This window comes from Heptranchias perlo, chromosome 27 (genome assembly GCF_035084215.1).
Source record: "Heptranchias perlo isolate sHepPer1 chromosome 27, sHepPer1.hap1, whole genome shotgun sequence".
In the NCBI taxonomy this organism is placed as follows: Eukaryota; Metazoa; Chordata; class Chondrichthyes; order Hexanchiformes; family Hexanchidae; genus Heptranchias; species Heptranchias perlo.
Window position 1 is genome coordinate 32,190,922 of NC_090351.1, and position 12,855 is coordinate 32,203,776.

At 42.9% G+C, this 12,855-nt stretch overlaps 1 protein-coding gene across 1 annotated transcript; it reads right to left on the reverse strand.

Annotated features, from left to right (window-relative positions):
* Positions 1-1,103: 1,103 nt before the first annotated feature.
* On the reverse strand, positions 1,104-9,462 carry LOC137344538 (gastricsin-like). The gene is made up of 9 exons (XM_068007586.1): positions 9,392-9,462; positions 8,925-9,090; positions 7,636-7,753; positions 7,395-7,513; positions 4,058-4,257; positions 3,336-3,458; positions 2,707-2,851; positions 1,592-1,690; positions 1,104-1,259 (listed from the first exon to the last, which is right to left on the reverse strand). Exons 1-9 carry the CDS (start codon positions 9,445-9,447, stop codon positions 1,104-1,106), a joined length of 1,182 nt encoding a protein of 393 aa, XP_067863687.1. The 5' UTR covers positions 9,448-9,462.
* Positions 9,463-12,855: the final 3,393 nt, after the last annotated feature.

A 12,855-nucleotide genomic window follows, 5' to 3' on the forward strand; every position in this document is an offset into this window, starting at 1 on the left:
CTGTGCTCCTGTTTTGTATCATTAGCTAGAGTTAGCTAGCTTGAAAGTGGGTTTAATCTCGCTGGAGTCCTTCTCACTTTGCCTTCTTCAAAGACAGGAGGACACAATTGATGACACATGTAACATTACAGTAGCCGGTATATGCCGTATGGATTCTATATTATGATCTTTGATCATGCTGTCATTTAACTAGATATGATATGGGACTTTCAACCAGAGCAAACACCTGGTGCAAAACCTGAAAAGCTGTAACAGGATGCATGAATGAGGCTGGCACACGCTAAGTTTTATGAATATAAAAATAATGTTGACATATTTTATGGAATAACAGTTGATCTCCTATGGTGATGCTCATGGACAAAATATGCAGGTTTATAATAACACAGGCGAAGTTTCCATATTAATAAATTCAGACAGAAATTAAATCATTAATTGCATCGAGGAACTCACTGATTTACAAAATGTATTCACTGCATCAATTTATTTAAATCTAGTGACTAATGTAATTGTTCAAGTGCAAGCAGTGAAGATGAAACTTACCCCCATGATTTTTAAGTTGTCTGGTGGGTAAAATCTTACACCAACAACTGACATATTATTTTTACTTTAACAAAGAGCTGGCACAGACACAATGGGCTGAATGGCCTCCTTCTGTGCTGTAAACTTTTACAGTTCTACATAGTAACAAAAAACAATAAGACTTTGATTACTGTGTTACAATTTTATTTTTCTTTGCATTTCAAATAGTAAATCCATTGGATATACTGGATCACTAGACAAAGATCAATATTTCAACAAACTGGCAGGATAGACGCCAGACAGAGATGAGTAAAACATGGCCCAACACAAGCCCTATTCACAGTAAACTTAAATTAAAGCCGACAGTCCATCTACTAGAAAGACTTTGGGGCAGATTTTCAACTTGTCATCTGGGCATAAAACTGATGTTGCAGATCTGCTGCCCGTTATAGAAACTGCTCGATTTTCATCTCCATTGAAATCAATGTGTCAAGGTAGAGATTGTTTTGTAGGAGAGAAATACAAGGGTTAAAAGGCACTGCTTTATTTGCTGAAATATTGAACTAAATTAGAGGGAACGTCCCTTAGGCAGCCTGAGCGAATCCCACTCTGTTGTTCCCTCTGTCAAAAACAGAATAGTATTCTCCGAGGAAGACATCCCCCAGAATCCACAGTGGTCCATCTCGGGTAGGGGGAGGGACGTAGGACGGTTCAAACCAAGGAATACAGTATCCGTTGCTCTGTAAGATAATGATACTCAATTAGACTCATTTGCAGATGAGATCCTGATATAGTTAAATCTTTTTTTAACATAGCGATTAGCTTCACATCGTAGAAATCTATATTATTTTCAGCACCAAACTTTCTAGTCCTGTAGTAAGAATTAATGAGAGTGGGATTATAAAAGAGAGAAAAGAATTACCAATAAAAAAGAACCATGCTCCTCCCCACGAATGCCATACCATAAAAAGCAGTCAAACTTCTGCTGCCATGGGGCCATTCTGACCCAACTGAAACACCTCACAAGGAAAGATAATAACCCCGAGTGATTTTGTTGTTAGAATATACATACCCGAATGATGTATGCAGATGGAGGAATTGTGAAATCAGCTCCGTTGATCACAAAGGTCAAAGAAGGCAGGTTTGCGATATTGTTACAGTTGACAAGAAACTGTTAAATAGAAAAGGCAACAATCAAGATTTATGCATAATTAATACAATTGGAAAATAAACTGCAAGGGATCATGTGATGTACAATTTATTTCACAAATAACTTGTTCAGATGGGTTCTCAAACTGGAGTCAGAAAGTTGCCAATGCTACACTTCAGAGGCCCCCACGAGGTGTTCTGTTTATACCACATTAAACCTTAGATTCATTCAGGATTCATTTGGATGAAGTAATGGCCTAAGTTTTTCCCTGGTGAATGAGCTAAGATGGGCTAAATGCACTCCTCATCTGTCTTTAATTTGTCATTTTGCTGAGCGCCATTTTAAGAAATACATTAAAATTCTTTCTTTTTGATGAAAACGTTTATTCCTCAAGGTCGATGATCCGAGCCCTTTGGAATGGAACATTTTCCTACTTTTGGCATCCATTATCAACATCAAAAACCCCAGGGTCAAGTATAGCGTCAAGTTAAATGCATAATAAAGCCTCTATTATACTACCTCAAATTGTACCTTAACTACAACCAAAGAAGAGCACTCCCTATTACATCAATATATCAGCCCCATTTCCCACAAAGCATGACCTGTGACCTCCCTGCGTGCAGCAGCCGATTGTTACTCAAATATGCTCTCCAGGAATTGAGGCTCAAATTCATTTTACTTAAGATCCTTCCAGCTGTCAGAGAGAAGAGACTTTAATTCCATCAATTTGAATTGGATTCAAATCAAAGTCCCAGAACTGAATGGATCGTGACCTAACCCACTGTGTCTTCCCATCCTCCCTTAAGCACCATTAGGCAACATCTTTTATTAGTAAAATGGGATGTGCACTGTTTGGATACAGATATTATTTTCCCACCAGTTAATGTGATATCATTTAATAGTGATAAATACGAACATATGAGCATTAATTATAGATTACAACAATTGATTTGCAATCCTGCCATTGTCAGCATGGTGCAACATTCCCAGTCATGCGGCAGGCCCAGAATCAATCGGCAATTGTTGCAACTACTTACCCCACCGTTCCGATCCTCATATGCACCGATGCGCTGCATAAATGTATCATAGTATTGATAAGGAATAGTGATTTCGGAGGTTCCTGTGTCGACCACAGCTTGGCATCCTTGGGAACAGAAGGTAGGCTGGCCATTGACAAGCACACTGAAAGATAGAATTGATTTGATGATAGCTCCTGTAGCAAAAACAAAGTAGTCACTTGGGACTGCATACTTCGAAAAGATTTCCCATTTCCTCATTCTCTTGAGCACATCTCAAAAGAACGTGCTGCTTAATATTTTTTCCAGTCCCATGCAAACCATCATTATAGCTTCTCTGAGTGAGTGCCAAACTAAGGGGTAGTTTTGTGCCATCAATTCATGCCCACAGGACACTGGCCATAAACTGCAATAATCTATTTCACACAGGATCTGACAACCAGCATAGGACTTTCATGTGATTTTTCTTTTTTATTTAAACTTCATATGAAGCACAAAGCTCTCATATGAATCATAAGAGTTCATGGAGTAGGGGCTAACGTATTAGCACGGATAAAGGATTGGTTAGCTAACAGGAAACAGAGAGTAGCCAGTAGCAGCCCATTGAGAGGGTGATTGCAATGTTGCTGTTTCACTCTTTTCTCACTTACCTTTGTAAGCCGATGTTCCAGTACAGTTCTTGAATAACTGGAGCCCAGGATATCTGACCTGAGTAAAGACTACTGTCGATTCCCCCAAATATCACTTCACCGCCATTTTGACTATTTGGATTCCTGGAATAAATCAAATATTTCAGGATCACCTAATGAATTTCATTATTCAGCACTTATATATAACTCTTCCCTTCACACATTTTCTAACTCCTGACTGAAGCTCATATCCCTCTTCCCCCATCCCGCTGAAGCATTAAATAAATGTTTCTCTCTTGAACTTCTTTGGAGCAAATAAATGTTTCAGGGTGAATAGTGTAGATAAGATAAAGATTTCTGAAACTGACAGACTTTGATTGAAATGATGCTCGGAAAGGTTCTTTCACATGCATTTTGACCTCCTTTGCAGATTCGAAATGTACACTATACTGCTTCCTATAACATGTTGTAACTCAGTCACATTATAAATTAGACTAGGATCAAATAATGCTGTAGAGGTTTACAAGTAACACACAGGAACATGTATACGGGTTGGCATTAGGACAGCCACTTACATTTTTGATTAGCCATTTGAGGACTAAGGAACTGCTACAATCTCTGAGAATCTTCTATCTCTGCTTTCCTCCCAATTGGTATTGCTCTAAATAGCCATCAATTAGTAAAATCCATGAAGTCCTATTGCAAGTACCAAGATCTGCATGTCCCTAACACTTATATATTACCTCTCCAAATACACAGAAAACAGAGGTTGTGTCACCAGCTTGTCATTTAGCATGTTGTCAAACACAGGCGTGGCCCCATCTCCTGAGACCCCTGGGTATGACAGACCAAGGATTCCATCAAATGGAGCATAATAAAAGGTACTGCCAGGTTCATTCTCGCTGAGGCCCAACTCCTGGTTTGAAATCGAGATGCCGGCAACCTTGGGAAGGAAAAGAGTAAAAGAAAAATATTGAACTAAGTTGAGAAACACCGTACCATTGAGCTGATTAATTCACTCCATTAATTTGGATGCTGACTGATCCTCTCCCAGCAATACAGATTTGAATACAAATCATTTTATAATCAACAGGCTTCTCCCTCCTCAAATTATTTATTATCATTTTCTTCCTTAAATCAAACTCCTCACAACACAAGATCACTTCCAATTGAGAGGGAATGCTCTAACCTGCTACTGTAACACAGTAAAGCTACTCTATAGCTCGAAAGAAAGAAAAAGTTGCATTTATATAGCACAACCTCAGGACGTCCCAAAGTGCTTTACAGCCAATGAAGTACTGTTGTAATTTAGGAAATGCGGCAGCCAATTTTCGCACAGCAAGATCCCACAAACAGTAATCTGATAATGCTCAGGTAATCTGTTATTTTTTTAAGCGATGTTGGTTGAGGGATAAATTTTGGCCAGGACATCGGGGAGAACTCCCTTTCTCTTTTTCGATAGAGTGCCATGGGTTCTATTATGTCCAGCTGAGAGGTCAGACGGGGCCTTGGTTTATCATCTCATCTGAAAGACGGAACCTCTTACAGGGCAGCACTCCCTCAGTACTGCACTGGAGCATCAGACTAGATTTTGTGCTCAAGTCTCTGGAGTGGGACTTGAACCCACAACCTTCTGAGTGAGAGGTGAGAGTGCGACCATTGAGCAAGGGCTGACACTGAACTTAGGGCACATGTAAACAGTGTGGCAGGATTCTCTGCTCGGATTTTCCTCAAGAGTCGGTATAGGCAGTTTGGCTATAAGCTAACACTGGAGTATGACGGAAAGATGGGAGACTGCAGGGAGACAGGGTTCCACCCTGGGGTGAAGGACAGATTGCAGGGGAGATATTCTAATTAAGCCAAGTAAGATGACTCATTAATGGGGGAAGTGTAGTTTGTTCATTATTTTTATTATTACGTGAAGACAATGGTACTGATTAAAACAAGTGAATTTGATCATAACTGTTGGCCTGCACGTTCATGTGTTATGAAATAAATCAAGCCTCGTCTCACCAAGTGCTCGCTTGCTCTGCCTTCAGAGAGATTGAAGAAGTGCATGGTATGAAACTGTACAGGATATTGTTCGTTAAAACTCAAGTTTACCAGTTCCACTGTATGGTTGTCCCACATGCTACTCAGTTACCATGAGGTTACAGATTGTGCTGGAATACAATTCTGCTGCTGCTGATGTAGTTCAGTTCCATTCGCAACCCCTCAGATAATGAAGCAGTCCGAGCCTGCATGCAGCAAGACCAGGACAACATCCAGGCTTGGGCTCATAAGTGGCAAGTAACATTTGCTCCAGACAAGTGCCAGGCAATGACCATCTCCAACAAGAGAGAGTCTAACCGCCTCCCCATGACATTCAACGGCATTACCATTGCCGAATCCCCCACCATCAACATCCTGGGGGTCAGCATTGACCAGAAACTTAACTGGAACAGCCATATAAATACTGTATCTACAACAGCAGGTCAGAGGCTGGGTATTCTGCAGTGAGTGACTCACCTCCTGACTCCCCAAAGCCTTTCCACCATCTACAAGGCATAAGTCAGGAGTGTGATGGAATACTCTCCACTTGCTTGGATGAGTGCAGCTCCAACAACACTCAAGAATCTCGAAACCATCCAGGACAAAGCAGCCCGCTTGATTGGCACCCCATCCACCACCCTAAACTTCACTCCCTTCACCACCGGCGCACAGTGGCTGCAGTGTGTACCATCCACAGGATGCACTGCAGCAACTCGCCAAGGCTTCCTCGACAGCAGCTCCCAAACCCGCGACCTCTACCACCCAGAAGGACAAGAGCAGCAGGTACATGGGAACAGCACCATCTGGACATCCCCCTCCAAGTCACACATCATCTCGACTTGGAAATATATCGCCGTTCCTTCATCGTCGCTGTGTCAAAATCCTGGAACTCCCTTCCTAACAGCACCGTGGGAGAGCCTTCACCACACGGACTGCAGCGGTTCAAGAAGGCGGCTCACCACCACCTTCTCAAGGGCAATTAGGGATGGGCACTAAATGCTGGCCTTGCCAGCGACACCCACATCCCATGAACGAATAAGAAAAAACACATCTGTCTCCTCACCTCTGGGTATGCTGCTATTTATATTTTGACATGGGCAAATCGTGCCATAAAGACTATCAATGTAAACAAAATACAAAAACTGAAAAATAAAACTGTATTCTCATCGTAGCCCCAATTTAAGTTGTGAGCTTATGTACCGAAAGCACATTGACATCTGATAAGCATTAAAACTCTATTGGAGGATAGAGAGCCATGCCAGCAAGTTTAGAACTGCCATCTGAATCCCTGATGAATCCACAGCCTTAAAATTATTTCCTGGTTTAGGTTAATATTCATAATAAATACTGTTTCAATTTTTGTGTCATTGTTTTTTAGATTCATTTTACAACTAACGACAGCTGTCAGTACAAACAATGTTGCTCCATTCAGAAAAACAAAAGATCATAAGAAATAGGAGCAGGAATAGGCTGTACGGCCCCTCGAGCCCGTCCCACCATTCAATAAGGTCATGGCTGATCTTTGATTTCAACACCACTTTCCTGCCCGATCCCCATATCCCTTGATTCCCCTAGAGTCCAAAAAGCTATCTATCTCAGCATTGAACATATTCAGTGAATCAGCATCCACACACCTCTGGGATAGAGAATTCCAAAGAGTCATACCATCTGTGTGAAGAAATTCCTCCTCATCTCAGTCTTAAATGGACAACCCCTTATCCTGAGAATATGCCTGCTATTTATGGACTCTCCAGCCATGGGAAACAACCTCTCAGCATCTACCCTGTCAAGCTCCCTCAGAATCTTGTGTGTTTCAATGAGATCACCTCTCATTCTGCTAAACTCCAGAGAGTATAGACCCATTCTACTCAATCTCTCCTCATAGGATAACCCTCTCATCCCAGGAATGTGGGATTGCATTGATGTAGGATGATGCTCATACACAACATAGGCTAAATATTGAGACAATATCACTGTATAAGTAATGTCCAGTAGATACCTAGAAATTGGATGTCCAATGCATATTAGTAGCCTCCTTTCAGTACTTACATTCACTGTATCATATCCAAAATATCCAGACAGACTCCCAGAGCCATAATACAAGTTGAAAGGTTTGCGATTCGTGGTGAATGTTGAGGACTTGGTTGGGTTGAATTTTGCATGGTTCCCTGAAGAAAGAAGAATGAATCATCATTTATTTCTTCAGAATTCAAATTCTATGGAAAGTTGTTTGAGTCAGAAGGAAAAAATTCCGAAGAAATAATCACTTGAATCAATTACTTTTACTTACTACATGGTGCACTGTTGCAGTAGATGGATGGGACCCAAAGGTTGCATGAACCAGTGTCAAACAGGACAGTGAAGCTCTGGGGTGGGGTACCCACACTAATGGATCCATAGTAGTAACTCTAAATAACCAATTGAAAATAAGAACTGATGATATTTACTCCAATGTTGAGGCTATATAACCACAATTGAAACCAAAGAATTCTTCAAAATAAGTTTTTGCCGGAAAAAACCCATATGATTTCCTTTTCTGATGAGCTATTGAGCTGATCAAAATGATTGTCACATTTTGGGATTTCTTACCTCGGCTTCCATGGGGGGACCACGCTGTAAATATGTTAAAAATACTACTATTCATCTTTGCTCTCAAGGGGTTAAATTCACAGGCTAGCAGAGCTGGGAGATGTAGATTGAGATTCAGATGGGCACCTGTACCAGTGTGCCAGGCACAACAAAAGATATTTTAATATTCTAGTGATTGTTCACACTCATTGTTGCTGTGACAACTTTTTTCGTTCGATGCAATAGTTATCGCCACATTAGGCTGGTGGATTCCGCTCTTGGGTCGGGATAGGTAGTTTGACTAAAAGCTAACACTGGAGTTTGCTCGAGAAGGTATCTGAATTTGTAACAATGATCAACTCTCATGCTGGGGAATGGAATAGTTCTCGACTTTTGCCATTCTGTCAGCATCAAGCACTCCAAAGTCAGGCAGAGCTTGGACAAGATGAAGCACAAAGCTCCATCCACTCTGCCCAAACAATGTCTGAAGCCCAACCTTAGAAATAGTGCAGTAGTGTGATTTGTTTTCTATTCGTATGCCCAAATGAACCCTCCAATACAGTGGCAATTATTGCTGAATTATAGATCATTGTGTGATATAGATGCACATCCATTGCAGAAACTAAAATGAACCCAAACAATTCTACCTTGAACTCTTACAATAGTGAAATGACAATGAACTGCATATTACCCAGTCTTTCAATTCATTTTGATTTTTGGCAAAGACTAAATTGAAAATTCAGGTAAAATTAATTTAAAGTAATCTCTCTTTTGTTCTCAGTACTGTTCACACTTCAGCCTGTCAGATGAAGGACTTCACCTGGAAACTCAACAACGGAATGAAAAAATAAAAGTGGCTGCAGAACTTAGAGTCAACAACTTGGCCATCACCTGGAAAAGTAGGTGAGTAGGAAACTCAGTCTCTGTTGGAACTCAATCCCATGGTTAAACATCGACACATTAACCATAAGTTCCTTAATTCCTTTTGAAGGTGATTTTCTTTGTACTTACATTCATGCCATTGAGAAGTGGTTCATCCCCTGTCCCAGCTTGGTAGTCAGGGTACAAAGCTCGGTACTTCAAGGCGGGATCATATTTGTGAGTTTCTAAGAAATGTTTCAGCTCCCCACGTTCCTTCAGGATCTCTCGAACAGACTTGCCCCTGTGCAAAGGCACTCTGAAATGATAAAGGATGAGTCGTGTGATGATCTCTGGAATCGTCTTATTGTTTACTTTCCCTGCTGGTCTGAGGATCTCGGCTAACAAACACACCTTAAAAGTAGCACTGTTAAGTTGCTCTGGTAGGGGTTTAACGAAACTGAACAAATTCAAATATATCACATATAGAACATTTTTTTAATGGAAACACACCGATTCCAAAATAAGTAAACTCTATGAAAGGTATTGAAAATTAACAGATGTACACAATGGTGCACAAATTGACTGATATAAATTAATTCAATGGTTTAATGACCAACCTGTAGAGACACTCAGAGAGCTGGATACAGACCAGTGAAATGATTAACCACTTCATGCTGTTCTTTGATGCGGTGTTATGGAAAGCTATAGTCGACAGAAGAGCTTCACACAATTTCTTCAGTTGTGCTGGACATTGGAGCAGTCTGGGTGCTTTTATACATGTGATGAATGAATGATTTGCTTCTCACCTTCACTAATGAAGGTCACAGTATCTCAAACTCCAAATTAAATTGTTCCGTTGTTCCTTTTTTATTCAAACAAAATAACATTCAAATATTTAAATTGTCTACAACCTCGAACAAAAGGCTACGTTCAAGCAATACAAGAAAGAAGATAAACTGGGTAATAATAGACCAGTTAGTCTAACGTCAGTTTTGGGTAAACTCTTAGAATCCATAATGCGAGGCAAATTTAGCGAGAATTTAGAAATGGATGGGTTAATCATGGACAGCCATCGTGGATCTGTTAAACTCACTTGAACAAGTGATCAATTCAGGAAAAACTCTGGGAAATTCTCTCTCACTCTCTAAAACAAACTAAGAAGCTCCAGGAAACCTGGTCAAACATGGGCAAGGAAACCTCCTGCTGATTACCACCTACCGTCCTCCCTCAGCTGATGAATCAGTCCTCCTCCATGTTGAGCACCACTTGGAGGAAGCACTGAGGGTAGCAAGGGCACAGAATGTACTCTGGGTGGGGGACTTCAATGTCCATCACCAAGAGTGGCTCGGTAGCACCACTACTGACCGAGCTGGCCGAGTCCTGAAGGATATAGCTGCTAGACTGGGCCTGCGGCAGGTGGTGAGCGAACCAACACGAGGGAAAAACTTACTTGACCTTGTCCTCACCAATCTCCCTGTCGCAAATGCATCTGTCCATGACAGTATTGGTAGGAGTGACCGCCGCACAGTCCTCGTGGAGATGAAGTTCCGTCTTCGCACTGAGGACACCATCCAACGTGTTGTGTGGCACTACCACCGTGCTAAATGGGATAGATTCAGAACAGATCTAGCAGCTCAAAATTGGGCATCCATGAGGCGCTGTGGGCCATCAGCAGCAGCAGAATTGTATTCCACCACAATCTGTAACCTCATGGCCCGGCATATTCCTCACTCTACCATTACCAACAAGCCAGGGGATCAACCCTGGTTCAATGAGGAGTGTAGAAGAGCATGCCAGGAGCAGCAACAGGCGTACCTAAAAATGAGGTACCTACCTGGTGAAGCGACAACTCAGGACTACATGCATGCTAAACAGCGGAAGCAACATGCTATAGACAGAGCTAAGCGATTCCACAACCAACGGATCAGATCAAAGATCTGCAGTCCTGCCACATCCAGTTGTGAATGGTGGTGGACAATTAAACAACTAACGGGAGGAGGAGGCTCTGCAAACATCCCCATTCTCAATGATGGCGGAGTCCAGCACGTGAGTGCAAAAGACAAGGCTGAAGCGTTTGCAACCATCTTCAGCCAGAAGTGCCGAGTGGATGATCCATCTCAGCCTCCTCCCGATATCCCCACCATCACGGAAGCCAGTCTTCGGCCAATTCGATTCACTCCACGTGATATCAAGAAACGGCTGAGTGCACTGGATACAGCAAAGGCGATGGGCCCCGACAACATCCCAGCTATAGTGCTGAAGTCTTGTGCTCCAGAACTAGCTGCGCCTCGAGCCAAGCTGTTCCAGTACAGCTACAACACTGGCATCTACCCGACAATGTGGAAAATTGCCCAGGTATGTCCTGTCCACAAAAAGCAGGACAAATCCAATCCGGCCAATTACCGCCCCATCAGTCTACTCTCAATCATCAGCAAAGTGATGGAAGGTGTCGTCGACAGTGCTATCAAGCGGCACTTACTCACCAATAACCTGCTCACCGATGCTCAGTTTGGGTTCCGCCAGGACCACTCTGCTCCAGACCTCATTACAGCCTTGGTCCAAAGATGGACAAAAGAGCTGAATTCCAGAGGTGAGGTGAGTGTGACTGCCCTTGACATCAAGGCAGCATTTGACCGAGTGTGGCACCAAGGAGCCCTAGTAAAATTGAAGTCCATGGGAATCAGGGGGAAAAGTCTCCAGTGGCTGGAGTCATACCTAGCACAAAGGAAGATGGTAGTGGTTGTTGGAGGCCAATCATCTCAGCCCCAGGGCATTGCTGCAGGAGTTCCTCAGGGCAGTGTCCTAGGCCCAACCATCTTCAGCTGCTTCATCAATGACCTTCCCTCCATCATAAGGTCAGAAATGGGGATGTTCGCTGATGACTGCACAGTGTTCAGTTCCATTCGCAACCCCTCAGATAATGAAGCAGTCCGAGCCCGCATGCAGCAAGACCTGGACAACATCCAGGCTTGGGCTCATAAGTGGCAAGTAACATTCGCGCCAGATAAGTGCCAGGCAATGACCATCTCCAACAAGAGAAAGTCTAACCACCTCCCCTTGACATTCAACGGCATTACCATCGCCGAATCCCCCACCATCAACATTCTGGGGGTCAGCATTGACCAGAAACTTAACTGGAACAGCCATATAAATACTGTGGCTACGAGAGCAGGTCAGAGGCTGGGTGTTCTGCGGCGAGTGACTCACCTCCTGACTCCCCAAAGCCTTTCCACCATCTACAAGGCACAAGTCAGGAGTGTGATGGAATACTCTCCACTTGCCTGGATGAGTGCAGCTCCAACAACACTCAAGAAGCTCGACACCATCCAGGATAAAGCAGCCCGCTTGATTGGCACCCCATCCATCACCCTAAACATTCACTCCCTTCACCACCGGCGCACTGTGGCTGCAGTGTGTACCATCCACAGGATGCACTGCAGCAACTCGCCAAGGCTTCTTCGACAGCACCTCCCAAACCCGCGACATCTACCACCTAGAAGGACAAGAGCAGCAGGCACATGGGAACAACACCACCTGCACGTTCCCCTCCAAGTCACACACCATCCCGACTTGGAAATATATCGCCGTTCCTTCATCGTCGCTGGGTCAAAATCCTGGAACTTCCTTCCTAACAGCACTGTGGGAGAACCGTCACCACACGGACTGCAGCGGTTCAAGAAGGCGGCTCACCACCACCTTCTCGAGGGCAATTAGGGATGGGCAATAAAAGCTGGCCTTGCCAGCGACGCCCACATCCCGTGAACGAATAAAAAAAAAATGATAATCAATGACTCAGAATCGCAACTGAAGTGTGACTTACTCTTTATTACCAGAAAAACCTTTCTTCTCTCCAGAATGGTTCAGGTTTCCTTTTAAAGTGACTCTTCATTTATTGCATATTCCGTCAATTTCTCGCAGAGGACGATGACTCTGCAAAAAGAAATACTTCCTGTCATCTAACTTAACTTGTTGCCTATGAATTTTATAAGCATGCCCTCCAGTCCAACCATCCCTCTCCATTCCAAATAACCTTTCTAACCAGACTGAGTCCAACACTTTCATCATTTTTAAAGTCTCATAT